Consider the following 27,532-nt stretch of genomic DNA (forward strand, 5'->3'; position numbering starts at 1 on the left):
CGACGGATCCGAAAGAGAAAAAGCATGAAACTGGTTAGGAATGCTAAAATTCAAACAAACAATCTAATTGATTGCACTGGGCCCAAAATTGAAAACCAGAAATCTTATTGATTGTTGGAAGTTTAGCAGGTAGTCAGAGTCATATTCATAAACAGCGACTGTTTATAATATGACGTTGCTGTCTGATTATTACATATATACTGTTGGACTGATGAAGTACTATTCTTCTTCTTCGAAAGGTACTCACCGTCCTCCTATCCTGGCTGACTAAAGAAAACCACACAGATGTTGCTTAGAAAATCTCCTACATGATTGCATATTCACATTCACGAACCTCATTTAAAAATAAAAAATAATAATATATATATATATATATAAATTTTAAAAAAATAAATAAATAAAACAAACGCCGAGGGTTCACGGATCGGATATAGGGCTTTGCATCTCCCTCTCAGCCACACCCATAAGCAAGATTAAGCACAGACATTGTAAAATTAATGGGAATAATTTGATATTTTTTCCTTAAAAAATAATAGTAATTATATATACATATATTTGGGGACATTATTTATTGTTTGAAATATATATATATATATACAATTTAATACATTTTATTGTAATTGAAGTCCGACAATTGTGTCTTTCATTCCGAACAAGAAGTGTAAAATGTACTATGGTAAGTGAAGTATTAAAGACAATTAATATATAAATATTTCTATTATTTTTTATTTTTATTTTTTACTGTACTCTTGTCCAAAATGTGAAGAAATTGGGTAAGAAGCTCGGACAGGATATAAAGTAAAAATATCCACTGACAATGAGATCATATGCCCAAACAGAAAAATCCACTGGCAATTATATAGTGGTTTTTTCTTTAGATCACTTAGAACAAAAAGGACACAAAAAAAAAAATAATAAAAATAAAAAGAAAAGAAAAGAGTTCAAATTTGACATCATAAATTTTACCATATAATAGCCATATATTTGCAGGTAACAAATTTTTTCTGTAAAGAAATATTTCCCCAACCTATATTATTACTGCCTATCCAATATGCATATCATTGATCAGTTAAATTCCACAAAAGGTGGTCAAGAAATTGAGCAAGAGAGCTTGGACATTTTACAAATTAAGGGAAAAACATCCACTGTCAATTAGAAATGTCGAAAAAAAAAATTCCACTGGCAATTAGAGAGTTGTTCTTTCTTTTATTTATTGTAGACAAAAAAATAATAATAATAATTCAAATTTGACATCATAAACTTTACACGGTAATGGCCATATTTGCTGGAAACGAAAATTTTCTTACCGTAAAAAGAACATTTCCTTAACCTATTATATTACTTCCTACCAAACATATGCACCGTTGCTATGGTAGGTGACTTCGCTCAATTTTACTAGCTGTTTCACGTTCGATTACATATAATTTATAAAATATATTATCTAAAATTTTAATAATTTTGATGTTAAATTGATGTGGTGATATAAATGTAATGAAATTTTAACTTTTAATACTTTTTAGACAAATGATAACATAGCATAAGATGTACAATTGCACTAAACACATTCAATGTAACAAATTACATATATGGGAGATTTGATATAGCAACTAATACGCTATGTTTATCTTAATAAGTCTCTTATGAAAAATCCAGCTTTTTTATTATTATATCAAAACTTTATATATTATTGAGTTAAATTCCAAAAAAGGTAGTGAACTTAGGGAAAACGACGATTAAGGATGCCGACGTAATACGTGTTAGAGCATTGTTTTACCACCAATTGCAATTCATTTGAAATGTAGTAGTCCTAAAAGCTACGACCACCAAGTGATCATATTTATATTTTGGTGGATGAAGCGATCATAGATATTCTTGCTACTTTTTCGAAACAGTGAGTTAATTAATGAGTCAACCATAACTCATAAGTACCAGATCAATAATATTTATTAAAAGTAGGATACGAGTACAAGGGGAAAAAAGAAGAAGAAAGAAATAAAATAAATAATAATATATATAAATTAAAAATTATTATAAAAATTAAAAAATTGAAACAAAAAAAAAAAAAAGGGGCATCGCACACACACACAATGAAACAATAGGATTGCTACTAAATAGAGGTCTTTATTTAGTGGTAAAAAAGCAAGGGCAACTATATAAGTGAATTTATAGTCACATGGTGAAAAGCCTTTTTCTTTATAATGATGATGGTAATAGGGAATCTTATACTCCTACTACTCAATCCTTGTTTATCACATGATTCCTACATTTAGGCTCTGTCAATGTCAGCATCGGAATATAGCCCCTCAGATATTCAACATTACTTTTACCAAAATCGACTACTTAATCAATCAACAGCACAACAAATACCAATTAATATTTGAATGAAATATAAGGTTGAGAACTATTTAATTAGACTTTTATTTTTTATTTTATATTAATTAAGCCACATGAAGGTAATTTTACATAAGATATAGACTTGCACCATACCAAAACATAAAAAAAAAAAAAGAAAAAAAAAACTGCACCATAGAATTTTACATAAGATATAGACATGCACCACTTACCTAACCTAGGGAATAGTAGTGGTAAAATGATTATATAAAAAGTATTATAGTGTGCAAAATATACAGTTAAAACGACATTTCTTTTTCTTATATGGTAAGAGTGGAGGGGAAAAAAAAAAAGTTCCATAGAAAAACTAGAGGCCCACCACTTAAGAAAAGAAAAGAAAAGAAAGTAATGGAGCTATAGTTTTCTGGTCTAGCTAGCTAGGAGCTGGGAGCAGAAGAAGGATGAATAATATTTTGTGGTGAAAATATATATATATATATATATAGATATATATATATATAGATATATATATATATATTTTTTTTCAGTAACCAAGGCAGTTAAAAATAAGCCGAAAAGCGCTGATGATTTTAGCTGGGCTGCAGTTAAAAGTTCCAAAGAAATGAATGCTGAGAAAACGCTTCGTCGCCATTTTCTTCACATCTATCATAGCAGGTATCATGAGAAGCAGGACCAAGCAGTGGAAGAGGATGAGATAATTCACCACAGCAATGCAATCCACCAGAGAAATGGTCAAAATCATACACGTTGTGATTGGAGTCCAACAACCCCAAAAATGACCAATCGATGGCCATGTCACTGCAATCCGCTTGGACTGCTCCAAACCCGTCAGATAACGACGAAGAAGACGCGTCGTTTTGATATCCTAAATCAGACGGCGGGTCCTTTGGCTGCTCTACTTTGTCAATAACATCATTAGCAAAGCTAGCCGCGACTACTTGAATCTCCTGAGGACTAAGGGACTGACCGCCGGCGATCTCGGGAGGAGTCTCGGGGAAATTAAACTTGGCATTGCGGCCACGTAAGCAGAAAAGGGCTGCATCGAAAGCCCTAGCTGCTTTCTCAGGCGAGTCATAAGACCCCAACCAGATACGCTCACGACTGTTTGGTAGCCGAATTTCTGACACCCATTTCCCCCATTTGCGTTTTCTCACCCCTTTGTATTTGGAAGATAATTCACTTCTCTGCTGCTGCTCCGAAACATCAATGGAGTTGATCATCTGTGCAGACTTAACCATCTACCGCAGATGGAAACCAATATAGTTTTCAAAGTTTTGAAGGCACAGATATGTGGGTTTTTTTTTTGTTCTTTTGTTCCAACTTAGTGGATAATAAAAAGATTAGCCACCTCGTGGTTGGTGCATATATAGAGAGAGAGAGAGAGAGAAGGGAGGAGGATAGGTGGGTTTTGATGTTGAAGGTCTAAAATGTGTGTATGGAGAGCGTAGATGAAGCGGATTCTTGGCAGTGGAAGGGCCTAGTACGACTGGAGTAACGCGGTTGGCCCATTTACCATTCGGACATTTGGAGCACGTGTAGAATTGCTTTACTTTTTGGGATGATCTAATTTTTATTTTATTTTGTTTTGCGTTGGGACTTTTTAATCGTCTACTGTGGACCACTCTCCCCTCCCATACTCCACATATCGCTGGAGCTCTCCCTGTCATCCACGTACGACTTGGGTTATCACTCCACCCGCCCACTTACGTCCCATTCTTGGCGCGTATGTCACACTCGTGAACCTTTTCCGGAATAAATCGATGTTACTATTTTGGGGTTGGTTGATGCCGTATAAACAAGGGAAATTTTGCTCGATACCCTATTTGAAAGCCTTTAATGAAATATACTTCTTTTCTTTCAAGATTTTTTGTTTTACTTTTTTATTTTTTAATATTTCTAAACTATCCTTTTCAAATATCAAAAGGAAAAATATACGTGAAATACCCAACGAAATGAGAAAAGGAAAAATGAGAGAACGATGAAGTAGCTACCGTAGAGTTCTTTAGGAGGAGAGATGAATGGAGGAAGCATCCTAGGTTCAGCAATTAGCCCAGCCATGCCCTTCTCGGTTTTAGCCTCGGAGTCCCGTCATCGACGTATACCTAATCGGCAAGCAAATCTACAGCAAACTCCTTGGTCATTCCTTCTCCTCTTCTTTTGGGTCTATTTTTAATGGTGTGGTCTTTCCTGGGTTTTTTAAAAAATCTTCAAAATGGAAAAATACAATTAGAATCCTATCGTCGGAACCCTAGCTTGGTTTTTGTCATAGGGACTTGCCAAATGGAAGTTTATTTTGGAAGCCGCAACAGGAGGAATCATCCATGGTCAGATTCAATTATGCTCTATGTTTAATCTTTTTCTCTTAATTTTATTGCTTTTCTTGCTTTGAGTAGGGAGAGGAAAAAAAAAAAAAAAAGAAGCAAAAATTTGTTTTAAAAATGCAAAACTTTAGCAGTTAAGTTTTATCAAGTTTTCTGAATTCTTGACTATATATGGTTTTATGATAAATTTTTAGGTGAAGTATTCAAGAGGGCCTAATCCTACCAACTGTGAGTAATTTTTCTATCCTTTTTTTTTGTTTTAATTGTCGTTGTTGATTTATAGAATTTTGTTGGCCGCTGAGAAAATCTTAGAAAAGGGAGGAGAGAAGTTAATTTTTTGAATATCAAATTCGCATTTTTGAGCAAAAGATATTGATTTTTCTTAGTTAATTATATTAAATTTTGGTTTAAAACAAGGCTTTTCATTAGGGATTTTTTTCAGTGTCTAAACAGAAGTTAGATTAGTTAAACATGGTTTTAGTTTTGAAAAATTTATTATTAATGTTGTTTTTTATGATCTTAATAAGCCTGCAAAGCCAGGGGATCAGACCTATGAGTTCATTTTAAGGTATGCTTGTTCAACTAGATTGCCTTATTAATTGCTTTTATGTGATTGGTTCTGTACTTTGTAATAAACAATAGTTCTACAGATCACCATCTGTTCTTTAAATCCTATTTGATTGGTGGACCTATAAGGTATATTATTGGGTTCACTAGAACACAGTAATGGAAGCTGTATTGAGTTGGGACAGATGAAGGTCCTATGCTGTGATTGGAAGATATAATTTCTTTTTTATTTGCTTCCTTCCTTTTACTATATCTTTATGTACCAAAGTGTCTTTTAGAGTTAAGGTCCTGGTATGCATGATAGACATGGATATTTTTTCCATGGGCATGTCATTTCTTATTTTGATTGAATCTTGAATCTATGCTTACAAAATTTCTCATTTGTAGGATTGCTACATTGACATCTGCTCCCCAGAGGTTCAAATAATTTTTACTGACAATTTTGATTACTAACATCTATGGTGCCATTTTGTCAAGGGATTGCTTGTTGATGATGTATGTATTTCAAATCAACTATCTATTGTGTTAAAACAAATTCAACCTGTCAGCTGGATTTACATTTCCATCTCATACTTATATATTGTATTACATAAATGGAGGCACAAATACACATACATGATGCTCATGCCTCTACCAAACATGAATTGTGCATAAATTATTCAAACTTTATGTTTTAAAATGTAAATAGAAGTCTCTTTGATTAGAATGTAGTAGAATTATTTCAGATCACTCCTCCAGTATCTTCCGTTCTACATATATATATATATATATGTATATACTATCATCTACAGTGTCGTTCTTGATCAAACCTCTTTGTACTACAAAATATCTTCTGAATTTAAGAACATATTATACACACTTTTATAAAGGTCATATATATATATATATATAGCATTGAACAGATATTGAAGAGAGTGGGGCTCTGGAATATCTAAATAAGGTTAATGAATATCTAAATCCATATATTATACTGCTTCTAATATATATATATATATATATATGTCCCATCCCATACATGAACATATAATACGTGCATAACTAGCGACTCCAAATCTTTATAGACCTACTAGAACTCCTATTCCAAATGTACATTAGCCAAAGCATGCCATGCAGACAAATCAGCTGGAAACGAGATGTAAGGCAATCAATGTATTGTACAAGTTCACTTATTTTACTTCAGTATCAATATTAACGTAGCTAAAGGTCATTTGTAGTAAAAATTATTGATTACAAGAACTACGTACCAGCATAAGTTATTTTATTTAATTTTCTCATTATGGATTGCATGTTTTTGAATATTTATTTGCTAATTATATGCTGATTGTATTAGTCTGCTGGGTTTGTATAGCATTCTAAAATTAGTGAAACTTGATGCATTCTAACTGGTGCATCTTTTGCCTTGTGCAATGTCTTTATGAGTCTTTTGAGGAAGAAGCTGGATAGTTTTAGTCTGCTATGGCAATAATATTGAATGATATTGATGAAATATAGAAGTTTCTTGATGCTGCTGTTGATGCAAGGTATTCACTTTTTAGCTTTTAGTAAATTAGTTATTCTAGTCCCCTTGATGACAACCCAAATAGTAATGACCTCTTCTTTTTACCCTAGTACAGGTGGTGAGGCCTAGAGCATTGGAAAAAAAAAAAAAACAAAAAGGATATTCCAAACATGATGTACTAGATGAAACAATTTTAATTATGTAAATATGGTAATCTTGCATTTGGATGGCATAAGTGATGCTAATTATGTAGAAGTTCTTTTCACCAATGATGAGAACCACAGACGAATTTATGTTGTTTGCATTAGTTTCTCTTAATTACATTTAGTCTAGAATATTTGTAATTAAGTTTTCACTGCTAGTTGCATCTTAGTGCATAATTATTATTTTTTTCCCACAGACTTTATCATTGATTTATTGCACTATTTATAATCTTAATTTATCATAATTTACAGTTGTGAGGGTTTGATTATTAAGACTTTGAATAAAGATGATACATATGAGCCTTCCAAGTGGTCATTGAATTGGCTGGAATTAACAAGAGCATTGTCACACAAAGCAAGGTCATCCCAATTATATGATAACATCTTTCATCAGCTTCTGACATTTCCCTTATCCCTTTTGTTTCTTCCTCCAAAACATGGTCTTATTCATTCAAAATAAAGGATTAAACAATGCCCTTGTTTGTTACCATGAAATGTTAACATTAAATTTATGATACATTTTGCTATATATAATTATATAATCTGGCTTTTGGTTGTATTGTTTCCTGTTATTTTAAATCCCTTTTCTCTGGTTCATTCAATTCCACTTTTTGTAAGTCTTAAAAAGAAATGTACCCGGGTGGTTATCCGTAGAAGTTACAAGCTAATCTCCAAAAGCAACAGAAAAGGATGTTTATGATTTTTTCACTTATTGTGGTGCAATTGAGCATGTTGAAATCATCAGGTAGAGTCCTTCTGCACAAATCAATAGTAGTCCATGGAACCATGAGAGCAATAGTGGTTCATTAGTAACAAGTCAATAGAAATAATTTCCATTGGATGGGAAAGACAATTTAGTTCCCACCAAATTCTAAAATTATTCTGTATAAGGATTTTCATTTCCAGGATGTTTTGTTTCCAGGATCTTAGTGTTTATGAAGATTGATATATGGGCATCACTTATCTCTTATTCAACTAAAGCACCCAAATTTCTAGAGTATTCTCTCTTTAGCTATCAAAAATTCTCTGCATTGTAAAATTTGCAACTGAAATTTCCATTATCTTCTGTACTAGGTTCCACCATATCATGCCTGCTAAAATGACCATAAATTGAATGGAAGTCAACTACTTGTACTCGATAATGTATTTGCACAATTTTTATTATGTCATACATAATATGTATGCTATTTGTTGAGAATATACATCCATTTTTCTTATATTTCTGATTTACCATGTATTTTTTGTATGCTTGTACAGAAGCTCTTGGTGCAGCAAGAGTTGTAGTTGCAATGATTGGTTTATCTATAATCCTTTTGTTAGGAGTCCTTGATTGGGATGATTGCTTAAGTGAGATATTAGCATGGGATACCTTGGCTTGGTTTGTTGTTCTAGAGTGGGCATGGCCAGGCAACTGACAAATCTTGGTAATGTAACCTGGATGTCTAGATGTGTTGCCAAGTTACTTCAGTCCTTCTCTCTGAGCTGGCTAGCTGCACATGGTGTTCTTCAGGCAGCTTATTTCTTTATCCACTACCTGTTTGCAAGTCATTTTTTTATCTCGAGATTAGTTCACAAACAATTTGTAATTTTTTCAATTTGCATACTACATCTATCTTGTATGATATAAAATTATATTCAAAATTTGTTAATGTTTCCAAAGTGTTTTTGTCATGCTTCTCTTAATTTGGAATCAATGAGTATGTTATCATTAAATATTTTTTTGGCCACTGTGTTGTTGGTAGTATTTATATTTATATCCTATATACATATGTTTGTCTAAATATTTATATTTATATTTTAGCCTTTTCAATATATATGGTATATTTGATGGTTTGCTGCCAACAAAAAAATAAAATAAATAAATAATAGTATGGCAAGAACTATTACGTATGAGCCTATGTGCTTGCTGAAAAAATTACTGACAGTTTCCTTCAGTAATTACTGATGCACCATCGATAATTTACAATTGTCCATCCGACAACTTCGATGATGTATGTTTCTACCAATAACATACTAAATCTAACTTTATTAATGATCTTCAACAAAAAGATCTACAAAAAAACTAGAAAAAGTGGAAAAATTTCAAATAAAGTTGATTACTGATGGTGCATCGGTAATTACCAAAGCCGATGGTTAGATTGGTAATTACCGATACATTATCGGTAATTTCAATTTGTCATGTATTTTCAAAGCAAATCATCACAATTCAATTCGACATTTTCGATAATGTGTGTTTCCACTAAGAACATGCAAAATATAGATTTATTAATGATTCTCAACAATACAATCCACAAAAAGTTTGGAAAAACTTAGAAAATTTCACCCAAAGTTGATTACCGACGGGTCATTGATAATCCATATTAGGAGTCCCAATGTTTGCTGGAAAAATTACCGACAGTTCCATCGGTAATTACCGAAACCCCATCAATAATTTCAATTTGACCATTTTTAGGGTTTTTTTTCTTTAGGATCATTGAAGAATGTATATTGTGCATGGTGTTGCATTTAACACATATTAGGGGACTTGTGTGGGTCAAAAAATGGGTAAAATATGATTACCATAAAGCTTTCAGTAATTACCGATGTAACCTACGGTAATTTTTCAAGTAAGGACAAATTGATTACTAGTAGGTTTCATCGGTAATTACCGAAGGCCCTACGGTAATCAAATTTTTGTGCCAATTTGAGAACTTTTTCAGAACATTTGGGGTTTTTTCTCTTTAGAATCATTGAAGAATGCATATTTTACATGTTGTTACATTTAACACACATTAGGGGACTGGTGAGGGCCAAAAAATTGGTAAAATGTGATTACCATAGGGGTTTCAGTAATTACCGATGAAACCTACGGTAATATTTCCAGCAACTACAAATTGATTACTATAGGTTTCATCGGTAATTACCGAAGGCCCAACTGTAATAAAATTTTTGTGCCAATTTGAAAACTTTTTCATAACTTTTGGGATTTTTTCTCTTTAGGATCATTGAAGAATATATATTTTGCATGTTGTTGCATTTAACACACATTAGGGGACTTGTGGGGGCCAAAAAATTAGTAAAATGTGATTACCATAGTGGTTTTAGTAATTACTGATGAAACCTAAGATAATTTTTCCAGCAACTACAAATTGATTACTGTAGGTTTCATTGGTAATTACTGAAGGTCCTATGATAATCAAATTTTTATGCCAATTTGATAATTTTTTCAGAACTTTTGGGGTTTTTTCTCTTTAGGATCATTGAAGAATGTATATTTTGCATGTTGTTGCATTTAACACACATTAGAGGACTTGTGGGGGCCAAAAAATTGTTAAAATGTGATTGTTATAGGGGTTTCGATAATTACCAATGAAACCTACGGTAATTTTTCCAGCAACTACAAATTGATTACTCTAGGTTTCATCGATAATTACTAAAGGCCATACGATAATCAAATTTTTGTGCCAATTTGAGAACTTTTTCAGAACTTTTGGGGTTTTTTCTCTTTAGGATCATTGAAGAATGTATATTTTGCATGTTATTGCATATAACACACATTAGAGGACTTGTGGGGGCCAAAAAATTGATAAAATTTGATTACCATAGGGGTTTCGGTAATTACCGATGAAACCTATGGTAATTTTTTCAGCAACTACAAATTGATTACCATAGGTTTCATCGGTAATTACCAAAGGTCCTACGGTAATAAAATTTTTATGCCAATTTGAGAACTTTTTCAGAACTTCTGGGGTTTTTTCTCTTTAGGATCATTGAAGAATGCATATTTTGCATGTTGTTGCATTTAATACACATTAGGGGACTCGTGGGGGCCAAAAAATTGATAAAATATGATTACCATAGGGGTTTCAGTAATTATCGATGAAACCTACGGTAATTTTTCCGTATGCTTAACCCATTGAACAAGTATGGGAGGGATGGAGATAGGTACACATAGAGGAGTGGCCAAATTCACTATCAGTCACCCTTTGGACCACTTAAGAATAAGTTAAAGACGATAAGGACAACAGACCATGACATGGAGATGAGTTAGTATTTGAACCCTTTCGTCTTCATATACATGAATGCAGGCTGTAACAACAAAACAGATCCTGAATGTTTAAGTCAGCACCATGTGAAGGGCTTTACATAAAAGGTAGAAAAAGTAACAAGAAAACATTCATAAAAAAGGCACAGCTCCAAGTTGATTACTTAAAATTTCCTTATGAAGAGACACGAAAATTACAAAAACAGAAAAGAATATGTAGGATATAACTATTACATACAACCCTATTATCTGGAGTAGTGTATGAACTACGACCTCCGTGGCTGCTTCAAGTGTGTATTTCCTATACATTTTAAGCACTAAATTTACAGGAGCATCATGCTCTTACTGTCTATTATCTGCTCTCCTATCATTCAACTTATTTTTCATCACTCAAAAGGTAAACTATTTGTTCAGTGTATTCATGTTTTCTTATATTTGTATTTACCAAAAACTTACAGAACAAAGCGTTTATGTCGTAGTAAAAATAACTATGTACTCATTTGATGTTTGTATTATAGGATTTTGGGTTGCAACATATACAGAAAGTGGTGGGTTTACAGCTGTTTATAGCTAGTTTGGTGGTTCTTGCTCTCAATTCATCATATAGCTCTTCACAACCTATGCCCTCAAGGTAATTACTCTCTCTCTCTGCTCAGTGATTTTTTTTCTATTTGAATCTGCAATGTAGGGGTTTAGTTACTTTATTCATCAGGGTGTGACTTGAAGCTAGCATAATGGCAGGCTATTCAACTCTGTCCACTCTTAACATTGCTTTTCCTGTTTTCCCTAATCCTAAGGTGTCAAGAACCCAATTTTTTTATTTTAAAGAATTTTATAAATTTCAATTGAAATAAAACAGCATAGATAATAGAAATATAAACTGTACAAGAATGCTGACAGATTAGAGAAAATTGGTGATTGTTATGCTATCATTAATATTTAAAATTATAATTTTAAATATGGTTATAATGTATAAGACATTTTCAGTGACTTATTTCCCTTGTTTCATTTCTTGGTCAGCCTGGTTGAAATTGAACTGCCATATTTTACAACTGCGATAACATCACCATCAAGTCCTTTTGCTCTTTCTCTTGCAAAGCATCTGCAATCAATTGGTGCTAAAATGTATGGGGCTTTCTGGTATTCACACTACCTAGAACAAAAACAGGTAACTTTACACTCTGTAACTTTTGTTTTAGAAGATGATTTGAACAATGAGGTTAATACAATTGAAAAATTGGTAATTGTATTCACATTGATCATCTCTTGTGCATTTTGTTTTCAAAAAATGAATTACTTGCTACATTATGGTATTTGCGTGGTGACACTGAATGCAGATGTTTGGAAGTGAGGCAGCAAAACAGTTGAATTATGTTGAATGCTTCCTTGATGGTTATAAGAAAGGAACCAAAATTTTAAAGGCATGCACAGATGCTGGAATTGAAGGTTTCCCAACATGGGTGATAAACGGGCAGGTGAGAAAGCGTTAAAATTCATTCATTGGATTTTACTGATTACTCAATTTGGAGAAGATGAAATTGCCATTGAAGTTTCTCCCCTCCCGACATGTTATTTTCTCGCCCTTTGAAATTCATCCATTTCTCATCAAAGATGGGTGTTTCTTGCAAGTTTTGAGCGGTGAACAAGAGTTGTCGGATCTTGTACAAGCATCTGGTTTTGATGTTAAATGAATCTAGTCTGGCCACATAGGATGATTCTGTTCAAATTGTGTTGTTTCACATATGTATAGAGTGAATAGTGTCCTTGTGATTTACGTAGTAATCATATTCGAACTGCAATATTTGTACATCTTTTGAGTTTTTTTTTTTTTTTTTTTTTTTGCTTTCTCTAAAAAGATGAGGCAGCTTTACAATAATCATATTCGAACTACAATACTTTTACATCTTCTGAGTTTTTTATGCAATCTTTATTTTTGTTTTTTACCTGTAAAAAGATAAACTCTTCGTTCCAAGCATAAATAGAAAACCAACTAAGCAACCCATTAAAACAGCAATTGAAGATCTACCAAAACCATCAAGTGGATCAAAATTGAAATCCAAAACCAAAGGACTAATTAGGAAGCAAACCATATTCCCAGCTATGGCTCCCAAAGCCCCAAAGAGAACATTCAATTGCTTCTCCGACCTCCTCAATGCAGATTTTTCAAAAGAAACCTTGGTGAGCAACATCAAAAACTTAAAAACACTCATAAATCCTAGTAGAATCGAAACAAAACCCCCATTTGCTAAAGACCCAGATTCTTCCGATCCACCATTCAAGTATTTCTAAAGCAGCAAAAAAGAACTAACCACAAGCGAGAAGGTAACCTTGTATTAGATCTAAAATAAAGGATATCCAGGTCTTTTAAAATTTTTTTAAGGGTGTAATAGATGTTAAAGAGTAAAACAAAAAAGTTTACCAATGCAAGGGTATATATATCGTTATGATCCTTCTAAAGAGGGCATTAGGCCAAATTTCCCTATAAACAAAGGGCTTTCTGCCACATGCCATGCGGCTAAAATACACTACCTACATAAGCTATGTTTGGATACCAATAACATCCTATGACAAACAAAGCTACTATTTTTTGGCATAAAAGGTTTCATATAAACAATCAAAACCCTGATAACTTGTTTTTAAATACCACAAGAAATTTTTTTTTTTTTTTTTACTTTTTATGAATAAAATAAATTATTTTAACATATATTATGAGCACAAAACAATGTTGAAGAAAAATTTGAAGTAAGTCAGGTAGATGATAATAACGATGGTATGGAAATTTACATATATTACCCCCAAAAAAAAAAAAAAAACAAAAAACAAAAAATGAAGAAGAAGAAGAAGAAAAAGAAGAAATTGACAAAGGGATAATGCGCGTCAGTCTGTGCCAAAAAAAACAAAAAGAAGATAAAATTGATGTGATGAAACTCTTTGTATGCTATGAAACACAGTGGAATCAGAGTCAACAAAATGAGCAATAGGACTCCACCACATATTTGCACGCCCTTAATTAGCCAATGGAAGCTCCGGTGCTGATCTTCTTTTTCTTTTCTTTTTTCTTTTTAATTGTTTAAGTTGCTCTGCTATTTATCATCAACTGTATTAATATTATTTAAATCTATGTATGATTTACACTCTGGTAAAGACACTCATGACCTTTTTTTTTTTTGTTGCTCTGAAGGCACTCATGACTTACACTCTAGTAAAGACACTCATTCATCTTTTAATTAATTCACATAGAAATAATGTTTAACATATTTAATATACTAATACTCCAAAGTCACCATCACAATGTAAATGTAATATAGTATCAAGATTTTATGTATAAATGACCGGCTATAAAGTCATGCTGTGATAACCTTTCTAAAAAAATTTGAAAAGCCAACCAAAATTCTGTACCCTTTTATGTCAATGAAAAAAAGCCCCGAAAAAGTTGCAGAGGTTAGAAGAATAAAAGAAGGGAAAGAGAAAATATCCACCATAGTATCACTTTCACCTTTTTCCACATAGAGTCGAGCACGCTACGGTTAAATGGCAAAGCTTCTAAGGAAGATTTTCTTTTTCTTCACCGGACCCTATTAGTTTTGCCTAATACCCGTCTGAATTTCTTTTTTCTTATTTTTATTCAATAATTATCAATTTAAACTTCCAGAAAGATATCCGTATGAAAAATTAAGGCTCTGTTTGGAGTTAGATGATGAAATGTAGAAGGGGAAAAAAATAAACTTCCTTGACAATTTTTTTCTTTTGTTTTGTTGTTGACAAAAACATAGAGATCTTTTTTCTTTTTTTTTTTTTTTTTGCCTCTTATTTTCAGTTTTTCCTTTTAATTTTCTCCATTTTTTTCAACTTTCATGGGGAGAAATGGAAAAGAGAAAGATGGGAAAATTGTCTTTATATTTCCTTAAATTAAGGGAACTTGGTTTAGATTTTAATCTTGAGGAAAAATGTCTTTTTCATATGGCCTCAAGTGTGGTCATTTTAAAAACTAAATCCTAATACTGTATCAGATTTTATTCATTAAGTTAACAAACTGCGGTTATTCAAACTCTTGTTTTTATCATTCAAAAAATTAATAAATATATATACAATTTTGATCAAATTAGAATATTTTAATTTTATAAAATTATAAAACAGTTCAAATCAATTAGAAAAATGGATCATTTGAGTTTAACTTTTTTATATTATATTTTGAATTTATAAAAATCACAATATTTATAATTATTATATATATATATATATATGTTATTTTATTACTTTTTCAAAAAGAGAAAAAAAAGCTAGTCTATTATACTTCGTAAAAGAAAACCCATCTGAGAACTCGAAAATTTGTAGTAGTGGTAGTGTTAGCGAGTTTAATTTGACTCCAAACAAAAGGTCAGGCTCCCATATTAATTAATCCATGTGCAACAATTCGAATGGTTCCGTAATATATTAGGCATGCATTTCTTACTAACACATTCTCAAAATTAAATAAACAAAACGAATATATTAAAATTAGTTGTCGCTATATTAACTTCTTCCTTTTTCTCATTTTTTTAAAAATAATAATAATAATTCCAAACGGATCGGACCAAACCCGTCGACTCATTCAGTGAACGTCCTTTTGAAGTAAAACAAACAAGATATTTGTATTTCCTTCTTAAAAGTTATAAGATTAAGATTTGAATAATAATTATATAAAATAAAAGGCATTACAGCAACAGTTTTTTTTATTTTTTATTTTTTATTTTTTTTAGAGTTAATAGGTATTGCAGCAATCAGAGAAGGTAAAGCCTTCTATTTTAATAAAAAAATTCAGTTTTTTTTTGTTTTTAAAATATAATCCAATGCTTTACTTGGGAATGCAATATTGAGGATAATACTGTTAAATGAGTATTATGTGGGGGAACAATTAGGCAAAAAACAAGTTGATAAATTATGTTTGAAAAATTCAAACCGTAGCTGGGTCTGGTCGGAGGAGTGGACTCTTATGGCGACGCGATTCTTTTTCTCATTATGAATAAAAGTCTTAGATTCGTTTTTCTACCTATATAAATATATAAAGGTATTTTTTAAAGAATAAAAAAAAAAATTATGGATAGAGTAGAGAGATTCAAATTCAAATATTTTGAGTAAACAATAATTTTGTATTTAAAAAAAAAAAATTGGACAAATTATATAAATAAGTGGTAGTGGATTGTGCGCGTTAATCTATGAATTAGCTGTCATATTACTAATGCGGTGGCCATGAAACATTTTGAGTATTAATTTAATTTTAACGTGGTTTTATTATTATATTGGTGTTGTAATTTCTTTGTGTTTTGAGGAGGAAAAAAACGTGGTTTTATAATATTATAATTAATAAGTTCTGTATTTTGACGGTCAAAGCATGGAAAAGTCAACTACTTTTTTTTTTTATTTTTGGGTGAAATGACCCCTTTTATATTATATCGCGTCCGTGCATGTAATCTAATGCGTACACGAAGTGTACTACTATAAATACGTGGCATTGCTTTTCATTTATAAAATTAAAAACAAACCATCAACATCAAGTGGGCCATCCCTTTTTTTTTTTTTTTTACCGCAAAAAAGTGGGCCGTCCTTTAAAACAAAAAACTGTTTTTTTTTTTTTTTTTTTTTGGGGGGGGAATAACAAAAAAAACTGCTTGAATTCGAGCAAAAAAGAAATGCTTGAAAAAGAAAAAAGAAAAAACACTTTGCTTTGTAGTCTAATTTCTTTATTTATTTAAAATATGATTGAGTTAGGAATTGAGATCTAGAAACTTTGTAACACTTATCAAAAAAGAAATGCTTAAAACAGAAAAAAGAAAAAAGAAAAAACACTTTGCTTTGTAGTCTAATTTCTTTATCTATTTATAATATGATTGAGTTAGGAATTGAGATCTAGAAACTTTGTAACATTTACAATAATGAAAACTGATCGATACCCATCATTTTCTAAGACATTGCCGCTCAATTTAAAACACCCATTATACTCGATACATGTATTTGTTAATTTATCAAAAAAACAAATTACATGTATTTGTTAATTTATCGCATTAATTAGTTTTTTAATAATATCACATTAATCAGTTAGATCTGGACAATTTATTGCCGAGGTAAATATAAAGGAAAACCCAATGTTTTCTTTTTAAAATTTTTAATGTTTCAGTTTAATACTTTTGATTTTTTTTTTTCTTTTGTCAAACTTTTACATGAAAAAAGCGCTATCGGTCTATCAGCTATTGAAATAAAGAAGCCATGTTTAGCAATCAAAAAAAATAAATAAATAAAGATGGAAGTGATTTAATGAAATTTGTGAATTATTTTGTCAAAAGCACCATTACTTGCTAAACACTTGTTCAAGTTGACTGGAGTTTGGACGTGCGCTTTTTTTTTTTTTTTTTCGTTTTCTTTTTCTTCTTTCTTTAGAAATATTATCACTAGATATTTCTAAACTATATAATATTTAAAATTTAAAATTATTTTTTAATAAATTGATTTTTGAATTTGTTAATTTGTTTCGTCATTAATCTTTAATTAATTTTTATTTAAAATTTCATCATCATATAAGATTAAAGTTAAACTTTTGTATAATTTAGAGATTACATGCACAATAAACACTAAAAAAATACTTACATTATGCTTTTAAATATATTTTTCAATAAAATAAATATTTTTATTAATAATTATTTAAAAATCTTCAAAAAATTATTTTTTTTTATAGAAAATCATGAAAATAAAATTAAAAAAGTACTTTATCCTTTGAAATATTTTTTAAAAAATAAAAATTTTAAATTATATAAAAATTATTTATTAATAATTTCATTTTGAAAATCCAGTGTCATTTAAGAACATTTCAGTTACGTCCTCCATTTATTTATTATAAATAGATTTTTTAATATATGGGAATGATTTACAAACATTTTTAAATTGAATTTTTATTTTATATTCTCTTGATAAATTTCAAACATTTAATACTCAATTCAATTTTTAAATATAATTTTCTATATCCCAGTTTATATATATATAAAAAAAAGGCTTTCTATAAAAAATATAATTTTTAGATTTTAAAATAATTATTGATAAAAATAATAATTATTATTATTATTTTTAATATTTATTGCATATATGGTCTCTATACTATATAAAAAATTTTACTTTGAATGTATTCAATTTAAAGTTTGATGGATTTAAAATGAGTTATAAAATTTAAAGAATTTGATAAATTGTTATGGAATTTCATAGATTCTATAAAAAATTTATGAGAATCCAATAAAATCTTTAAGGTAAAGACTGGATTTCATATTGATAATTTTTTTTATAATTTTATTTTGAAAATCCTTTCAAATTCATTAAAATCAATTCAAATTCATTAAAATTCATTATTTTTTAAAATCAATAACTTTTTGAATGCCTATAGATTTTAAAAAAATTTACAAAGTCTTAATTAAATACATTCGAATTTTAATAGATTTTTATAAAATTTATTAAATCTGAATTAAATATCATTAAACTTATATGAACTTTTTAAAAATCTAAATCGAATTTCTTTAAACTGCTAAAAATTCTTCAAATTCTAAATTGAATACACCTCTTTGGTCTCTTACATTAATAGAATTTTGGAAGGAAAGTGGAAAAATAAATTTACAAGTTCAAAATCAATTTGTCGAAAAAAAAGGTTTGAGAATCTAACTTTTACTAGTAATATAATTTAGAGATCTCTTAATAATAATATCCCATTTTTTTCTGAAGTCTGGAAGTGTGCTTAGTCAGCAACTGTTAACCTCCTCTTCTTCTTCTTTTCTTTCCTTTTTTTTTTCAAATTTTAAATGGATTCTCATGTATTTTTTTATTGATGGATCATACATAATAATAGTAATAATAATAATATAATTTATTTGTTCTTATGATTATTATTGTTGCTGCTGAAAACAACATCCTTCGTCAGTCGGTAAACTTTTTCTTGCTGATAAAACTTCTGTCAAGTTAAGTGTCAACCTTTAATTATGTGCCCGTGACTGATTATAGTTTTCAAATAAAAATCTGAAATTTGAAATTAAAATATAGCGAAAGAATCTCTTTTCAAAAATGCTAACGATCACCGAATTCGGTTTACTAAATAATGCAGGGAAATATTATTACATTTATTTTCCATGAATTTTGGATATAATTTTTTGTCAGTCGCTAATTTTACACCACATCCTTTGGTCAAAAAAATAAAAATAAAATTGGCATCTATGCAGCAATACTGAAACTGTTTTTGGAATTATTCAGTAATTATTTTTATTATTATTATTTTTTTTAATCTTTTTGACAACATTTGGTAGTAACCGTTTGAGTTCTAAAAAATTTGAGTTTGTATCAAGCATCTATTAATACTGTCCGGGCCTGGCAACAGAGTAACCCATTACAAGAACGGGCCGGGCCTAAAATGTAAGGCCCAAATTGTCCACAAATGGTTCATACTAGAATAACGCACGAAACCATGAACAGAAAGCCAGCAACGTTTACTACACTTCCAAGTTTGAGCAGCGAGTGTCTGAGTGATCGCCGGAAAACATGGTTGATGGGGGTTTACATTCTCCGTCACCTTCTATAACAACATACCCATAAAAAGCTTTGCTCATGTGGTCTTTGCTTCCCTCTAGGAGCAACACTTGCCATGCACAGACTGCATTTTCACTGTGGCATTTTCACAAACATCTGTAAGAGACGTTTCCACTGCCGCTGAAATAGGTATTCAACTGTTTACTGAGCTGCTTGTTCTCTACCCAATGTTTTCATGTCATTTGTGTTATCTTTTGGCCCTTTTTTCACTTGATAGCTTGGAAAAATGAGGTCGGGTTTTTACATTCGGTATGGAATCGGTATCCCAATTGAAATAGTTGTCTCTGAATGCTAATGGGCATTACCCATTTTGAGTTAACATGTCTGCTAACATGTTTGTGAGAAGAAACTGGTCGAGGGAAGCTTCGCCTGGTTGGTGGTGGCTGATTCAGAACCGACTCATGACCACAAGTAAACGGGTACAGGACAGGAGCAAGATGAAGAGGGTTCATGATCTTGAAATTGTAACAGAGAAGTGGAAGATAGCCTCCAAGGTACTCTTCTTGATGGAAATTCTGAAGAAAGAGCCAGAAATGATAATTCCAGTAAGGTCACTGGAACAGTACCGGAGGCAGATAAACCTCCCTAAACCCCATAAGGTCTCTGATTTCATTAGGAAATCACCTAAATTGTTCGAGTTGTATAAGGATCATAGGGGGGTTTTATGGTGTGGGATGACAAAGCTAGCTGAGGACCTGGTGGAAGAAGAGGAGAGGATTCTTGAGGGGAACGAGAATAATGCTGCTGAATATGTTACCCGGTTTTTAATGATGTCGGTTGATAAAATGCTTCCTTTGGATAAGATTGCCCATTTTAGGAGAGATTTTGGCCTGCCGGTTGATTTTCGTACTAGTTGGGTTCACAAGTATCCCCAACACTTTAAGGTGGCGAAAAATGAGGATGAGGCTGAGTATTTGAAACTTGTTAATTGGAATCCTGCTTGGGCTATAACAGAGTTAGAGAAGAAAACAATGGGGATTACTGAATCCGTTGCTCATACCCCAGGATTGCTTTCTCTTCCTTTTCCTTTGAAGTTTCCTCCCTATTATAAGAAAGTATATAGATATGGAGGAAAAATTGAGCACTTTCAGAAAAGGTGTTATTTATCTCCTTATGCAGATGCCAGAGGACTGAAAGCTGGCTCACTAGAATTCGACAAGAGGGCAGTAGCTGTAATGCATGAACTGCTTAGCTTTACCATTGAGAAGAGATTGGTCACTGACCATCTCACTCACTTTCGGAGGGAACTTGTGATGCCTCAAAAGCTTATGAGACTTCTTTTGAAGCATATTGGAATTTTTTATGTCTCAGAGAGAGGGAAGAGGTTTAGTGTCTTCTTGACAGAAGCATATGAAGGTTCGGAACTGATTAAGAAAGGACCTTTGGTTCTGTGGAAGGAAAAGGTCCAGAGCCTTATAGGTTACAGAGGAAAGAAGAAGAAGATTGAAACTTTCACTGACATGTCAGACATGGAAGATAATGATTTGCTCGAGAGTGATTCTGAGAATGAGAGTGTATCTTTGCAACTTGAGCAAGAGGAAGATTTAGGTTGTTTGGAGGATAGTTTACCTATAGATAATGCAGAAATGGAGACTGAAGAGGTTTCCAATGCATACACGGATGTTGACACATCTTAAGGCTATAAATCTTATAGTATACACATTGGTCTGTGATAACCCCCAAATGCATCTCTATGAGCTGCCTTGGCTTCATATTGTAATGTTAGACTCCATTTATTTGGTACTAAAATATTTCCACTGAGAATTGAGGCATGAATTAGAAAACAAGATAGCAGCTATTGAGGGGAGCAGTGGTGGTGTTGGAACTTATACTGACAATATGAGAATTTTTTGACGTAGTGTGAGAATGTTCACGATTTACTTAGAGAGAAATAAAGAAGAATGCAAAGACTTTCCTTCGAAGTAAGTACTACATCCTATGACCTATTTCTGCTTCAATGCACAATTTTTTGAACATTGTATGTGAAATTGAGATCTTTGCTTTACTAATGCGAAAAAAGAATCATGTTTGGTATAGTCCTTATCTAGTTTTGTTAATGATCTGGTCACCATTCCAGCAAGTTTATTGGAAATATTATTCTGTAATGTTAACCATTTGAAATAAAAAAAAAAAATTAAAAAAATTAAAAAAAATAAATGAAGAAGAAGAAGCAGGCCTATATACGATAGATTTGTAGCCTTATAAAAGTAGACTTCTAAAACACAAGTTACCATGTGGGAAGAAAATATGTTTCATGACTTGTAGTGAAAGAAATTTTAGAAGACTTTTGCATTTGGTTTAAATGTACTAAAGGTATCCCTACATGGACGGCCTAATTGTAAATCCACTACTTCCTATCATAAAGAATCAGAGTTGGAGATTTGTTGTGTTAGCAATATTGGTGGTGCCTAAAAGCTGGACAAAAATTTGCAAAACCTAAATTAGTGAAAATAAATTTGTTTTATGAGGTTTAAATGCTTGCGAAATTCATCAGGTCAGCCTAGCTAACAGAGCTGCCTTTTCCTTTTTCTTAATAATTACCAGTAATTTGAATGTAATTGTGATGCTTTGTCTATAAGTTTCTTCGTTTATTTCTTTGGAATTCGAACTATGTTGATGATGTGATCAGTTAACTGCTTCATCTATAAATGAATATGAAAAAATGAAGATGTATTTGTGTTTTTTCTCTATCTGTATTTTATTATGTTACAGGTTATTCATAGGTTTTTATCTTTCCAAACAAATAGAAATCTCCCAATTTTTCCTTCTTTTTTTTTTTTTTTTTTTCTTTCTTCTTGTTAAAAAAAAAAAAAAAGAAAAAAAGAAAAAAGATCTTCAAATCTAAAAGAAATCAGATTGGTAGTTTGATTGACTTTAACAAAATTTCTTACACGCCTAGATGGATAGAAGTTTCCGTAAAAGCAACATGAAAATGTTTCGTAATATTAGAGTCTTCTTTAATGTTGTTGTTCTTATTTTTTATTCTTGTATTTTTTCTTGCTAGTTTCAAGCTTTGCATATACAGTTATCAAATCAACATTTCAAATGATAGAAATTGTTACCTCAACGAAAGGCGAGTTTGAAAGAGCTAACTCTCATTAATTTCAAAACAACAATTTCTTTTTTTTTTTTTTCCTTCCTTTTTTTTTTTTTTTTTTTTTTCCTTTTTTGACAAAAAATTGAAAACAACATTGACATTTATAAGAAAATATGTTTCTTTTATCTTCCTACCTTTCTCTCTCTATTCACAGTTATTAAGCAAAAAGAAGGTTATTTGTTGCTATATGCTTTATATCTATTTAACTGTTCAAAACTTAGCACATGATTATGCATATATTTTGTAGAAGATATATGAAGCTAAAAGAGGAAATGGCAGTCATGAATATGAAGCACCTACTCAATTAATCTAGAATTTGCATTTACAAAATTCTTATATATTTATATGTATTTACAAATATATGTATATATATATATATATATTTTTTTTTTTTGTCCTAACAACTACTCAGTTTGTAATGGTCATGTGACAAGTCATGTATGTTACATTTAAATTAATGATTTCAGATTTAAACCTAATAAACAAAATGATATTTAATACTTTTCATATTACTATATCTTTCATTATAAATTGGGAAATAGTTTAAAAAAAATAATTCTCATCTAATTACATATAATTCTCATGAAATGTTTTATAAATTATATAGAATTGAGCGTTAGCCAAGCAATATAAAAAATTTGACATTGCTTGGTTGAAAAATATGTATGTACGCTTATAGACATATTAAATGTAATTAAAGTCACTGTGATAGGGTAGCTTGCAAGACTTCAGCCTGTGTGTATGTATTGCTCCTTTCCCATCCCTAGCTGTTGAAGTAAGGTTTTTTTAATGAAAACTTCTTCTTCTTCTTCTTCTTTTTATTATTTAATTTTTGGGGAAATTCATTTTCGGATAGAGATATTAATTGTAGAAATATATTTCCAAGTCATATATGTAGCACATATTTCCTACTAATATATCGTAGGAGGAGTAAGCTGAATTTGCATTATTCTAGTTGGCACGCTGCTTTGATCGGGGCCTAATCCTAATAGTCAAAGGCCATCACAAATAAGCTGAATTTGCATTATTCTAGTCGGCACGCTGCTTTGATCGGGGCCTAATCCTAATAGTCAAAGGCCATCAACACTTGTGATGGTGCACATCGTTTGGTTAGAACAGGGTTTCTTTAAATTGCCCGGCCCCAAGATTCATTTAGGTTCTTAGTCAGCCAAAGTGTGGACCAACATTTATTTATTTGTAATATTTAATTGTGGTTTGATATTTTAAAATTTCAAAGTTATGATTTAAACGTTTAACTTCTAAAAGTAGTAATTTATGTACTCAATTTATTGCAAGTTAGTTTAATTTTTAATTTGACAAATAAATGTGTAATGATTTTATTCGGGTGGATGGAATTGAAGGATGGGTTTTATTTTTCGTACTTGTATTGAGGGATGTTGATTTGAAACCCATATGAACAGAGCTATTATCTATCCATTTATCAAATTAAAAAAGATTAATATGTAATAAATTGAAAATTTAAAAACATAAATCGATATTTTTAAAAATTGAAAGGTGCAATTAAACTTTCTTTTTTTCTTTTTGTTTCTTTTTATTTTCTTATTAGGTCAAGGTGTTAAGAGTATCAGTCCAAGTTGGCAAATTGTATTTGCAGGATATTAATTTGTCCAGAATTAAATTATGCCCCGTTGGTATATGTCATTTCATTGTGTTTTTGGTTATAAATTGACCTCTTTTGACTCTTACTTGCTTGAAACTTATATCAGTACACATTTTTTATTTGATAAAAAATTTGACTCAATGCATCGTATTTTAGTTTTCTTTTCTTTTTTCATAAATGTAACTGCAGAGTTAATACGTGGCTTAGTTTTAGGTTTGAGATATCAAGGTGAGAGGAAATTGTTATAAATAATGATTAAAAAAATTGAAAAAAAATGTAAGAGAAAAAACTAGTTTCTATTTTTAAAGACGTTGCTGTGTAAGATAATTAACAATATTAACAGATATAATAAACTATCAATAAAACTAATATGATTCCTTCAGCACTCCTTAGGTTGCTTACTAATAATTTTGTTTGTTCTCTTTACTAAATCAATAAATTATCATTTTATGCGAAAAATAAGAAAATCAATAAATTTCTTAAACTAGTAATTGTTAAAATAACATTGGCTCAAACGTGATAATTTATTTTATTAAAAAAATGATAATATATATTATATATATAAAATTTTGCTACAAAACACATAAACGATTAGGGTATTAAACATGTGCATGCCATTACATATAATCTGCTATATAATTATATATAAAATTCATAGTTAGTTAAATAAGGGATAACAAAATTTTATATACGGTGTAAAGGTATATACATGAATTAAATTGTTTCATTTATTTAAAACAACGAAGAAAAATGCAACCAAAAAATGTTATAAACATGAAGTTTATGAATTCAATATTTACATTTGTAATTTACTAAAACAACAAATATTAAATGTATATTAAAATTAATTATTTTTAATATACATGATAAAAATGAATTATTAGTAAGAGAGTAATAGTTTAATATATTAAAAAAATAAAGAAAATGGTAAACAATTAGAAGAGTAAAAGAATAATCTAAACAAGTCTATACAATTATTTTTATATTGAAATCGATATGGAAAATACGTGTTTTTTTTTTTTCCCTTTTTCACAAGTATGCATATATATATATATATATGTATATGTATATGTATTATTCGTAACTTAGCTAACTAGGTGTCAAATATAATAGATTACATATAATTTTGACATGCATACATTTTATAGTAAAATTGTACATATATACATACGTTAGTGTTTCTCTCATTTAAAAAATTCTGAACAAAATTTATTTGCTAGATTTCAAATTACATGTAATCAGGATTACATGTAGAAGGCATCCATTTACATGTAATCCAAGGCCTCTAGACAAAAATGGTTCGAATACTTTGAATGAGAAAATAATATATATATATATATATATGTGCGTGCATTTATTTGTGTGATTATTCTGTTAGAAAACTTGTGAAGAACCAGCTTGGCCTCGTTTAAGACATATGGACTTTACAGGTTATTTTTATCTGTAAGGTGCAAGTTGAACAGTTTCTTTAACTTTGGATAAGTTCGGAGCCAAGCATGATTAGAGCATTTCTAAGAAAATTTTTAAATGTGGTATTTTTTTTATTTTAAACAGACAACATTTAAGAAAGAATTTCAGTGAACTTTTTATTTTGACTTTTTAATATAAAAAATTAGTTTAACTCTCCAAATGTAAAAAGCCAAAACTACTTTTTATTTCAATATTATATTTATTTAATTAATGTAATACATTCTCCTATGCCACTATTATAATATTTAAAAAGTAACTAACTTATATAACAGAGAGAAGCTACAAGTAAAACAAGTAAAACAATAAATATTTATAGAAAAAATAAAAATAAAGAGCTAATAGAGAGTTTGTTGGAGAGCATTTTTAAATTTTACTAGTTATTTTAAAAAATGCTCTTTATTATAAAAAATATATTCTTTTACCTAAAGAATCCCTTGAGAATGCTCTTAGAAGCTAACCTACCTTCTCATTGCCATTTTCCCGTTATTGATTATAAGCTTAAATTTTTTTCGGAAGCAGCTAGCATGGTGATGAAATCTGTCTACCGAGTTCGAATTTTCCTATTCCTAAATAAAAATAAAAATTTCAATAAATATGGTTGGTATTGTTCTCTGTCGGTGGTTTCAAATCATACCAATGTTTTCACAGATGCCAAAAAAAAAAAAAAAATCTATTTTAATAATGTCACATATTTACTATTTATATTTCACAATTAATTTAGTAACTTTGGATTTGGATCTTGAATAATTTTATTATTATTATTATTTCTTCTTAAATAATTTTAATCACATATTTTCAAAATTTTAGCCTATATTCAAATTCTGATTTCTAAATTTTAGGTCATATACTTGTTGTGAGAGTTGAGACAAATAAATATTAATAAAACATAATATCCATTCAAATAATAAAAAAGAAAAGTTTCCAAATATATCTTGATTTCCAAATTCTATTCATCATCCAAACAGATATATAGAATAATGATAAAAAATTATATATAAAATACAAGAAAAAAGCTTACATAGAAAATAGTATATATAAAATTATTTAATTATATTATATTTTGTTTGGGTTGAATGGGATGATTTTTACATGTCTAACCTGATATCCAGACCAAATTAACGGTTTTTTTAATAATTGTAATATAATCCATATGAATAAAGCAACTCAAACCATCAAAATCGATCTAAGTTGGTCAGTTTAAACGGCCTATGCTGAAGAGTCAACTTCTTGGATTTCAAATAAAGAATTTTAAATTCTTTTTCTTTGGAGAATAAAAATTCCTAATCGGTATGTCATAAATTTGCATTTTTTATTATTATTTTTTTTTAATCTTTAGTTAATTCATTAGCGAAGGATTTTTGTTATGGGTAGCAGAAATGTAGCCAACCATTTTTTTTTTAGTGTATATTTAATGGATTTATCATTGAGCTAGATCTAGAAGTAGATTGTTAAAATAATAATGATAATAATAATAACCTCACCAACTATACATATTTTGGGCTCGGGCTAATAAAACACAAAATTAATGAAGGTTTTATTAGTTGAAGAAGTGAATTTGGGTTGATATGATATTGAGCTATATAGCCCAGGCATCATCCAATTTGTTTCAAACATATCTTTGAATATACATATAATACGGAACTTGGGGAAGTTAATTTTATTAGCTGAAGCCGACAACTCACAAGCATTATAAGTTTTTCTTCCAACAATTAATTTAAGATTATTCTTCCGAAGCCCAAAAACAAACACAAAATTATAGCATTGTATTTCAGAAATAAAATGTTAGC

General features: G+C 30.2%; 3 protein-coding genes across 5 annotated transcripts; 2 read left to right on the top strand and 1 right to left on the bottom strand.

Annotated features, from left to right (window-relative positions):
* Window positions 1–2,796: 2,796 nt before the first annotated feature.
* Window positions 2,797–3,693, bottom strand: LOC107420075 (ethylene-responsive transcription factor ERF017). The gene has a single exon (XM_016028940.4). The coding sequence runs from the start codon at window positions 3,588–3,590 to the stop codon at window positions 2,937–2,939; it is 654 nt and encodes a 217-aa protein (XP_015884426.1). The 5' UTR covers window positions 3,591–3,693; the 3' UTR covers window positions 2,797–2,936.
* A 7,543-nt stretch (window positions 3,694–11,236) lies between these two features.
* On the top strand, window positions 11,237–12,656 carry LOC107420025 (thiol-disulfide oxidoreductase LTO1-like; the record flags this gene model as incomplete). Its single annotated transcript, XM_060817086.1, has 5 exons — window positions 11,237–11,362; window positions 11,484–11,596; window positions 11,986–12,133; window positions 12,303–12,450; window positions 12,595–12,656. Coding segments are annotated over 5 exons (597 nt in total), but the record flags the coding sequence as incomplete, so codon positions are not given.
* Window positions 12,657–19,431: 6,775 nt separating this feature from the next.
* On the top strand, window positions 19,432–23,921 carry LOC107420084 (protein WHAT'S THIS FACTOR 1 homolog, chloroplastic). 3 transcript variants are annotated; one of them, XR_003056275.3, is made up of 2 exons: window positions 19,432–21,479; window positions 23,610–23,921. XR_003056275.3 is itself a non-coding variant. In XM_048475068.2 (2 exons), the coding sequence occupies exon 2, from the start codon at window positions 19,878–19,880 to the stop codon at window positions 21,192–21,194; it is 1,317 nt and encodes a 438-aa protein (XP_048331025.1). In that variant the 5' UTR covers window positions 19,432–19,686; window positions 19,775–19,877; the 3' UTR covers window positions 21,195–22,329. The 3 variants fall into 3 exon arrangements, 1 of the variants encoding a protein (XP_048331025.1); XR_003056276.3 differs by lacking the exon at window positions 23,610–23,921 and adding an exon at window positions 23,367–23,563; XM_048475068.2 differs by lacking the exon at window positions 23,610–23,921 and having other exon boundaries at window positions 19,432–19,686; window positions 19,775–22,329.
* The last annotated feature ends 3,611 nt before the right edge of the window (window positions 23,922–27,532 follow it).

The sequence above is a fragment of the Ziziphus jujuba genome, chromosome 5 (genome assembly GCF_031755915.1).
Source record: "Ziziphus jujuba cultivar Dongzao chromosome 5, ASM3175591v1".
NCBI lineage: Eukaryota > Viridiplantae > Streptophyta > Magnoliopsida > Rosales > Rhamnaceae > Ziziphus > Ziziphus jujuba.

Coding starts and splice junctions, on each gene's coding strand:
- LOC107420075 (XM_016028940.4), bottom strand. CDS start 3,590: ATGGTTAAGTCTGCACAGATGATCAACTCCATTGATGTTTCGGAGCAG.
- LOC107420084 (XM_048475068.2), top strand. CDS start 19,878: ATGTCTGCTAACATGTTTGTGAGAAGAAACTGGTCGAGGGAAGCTTCG.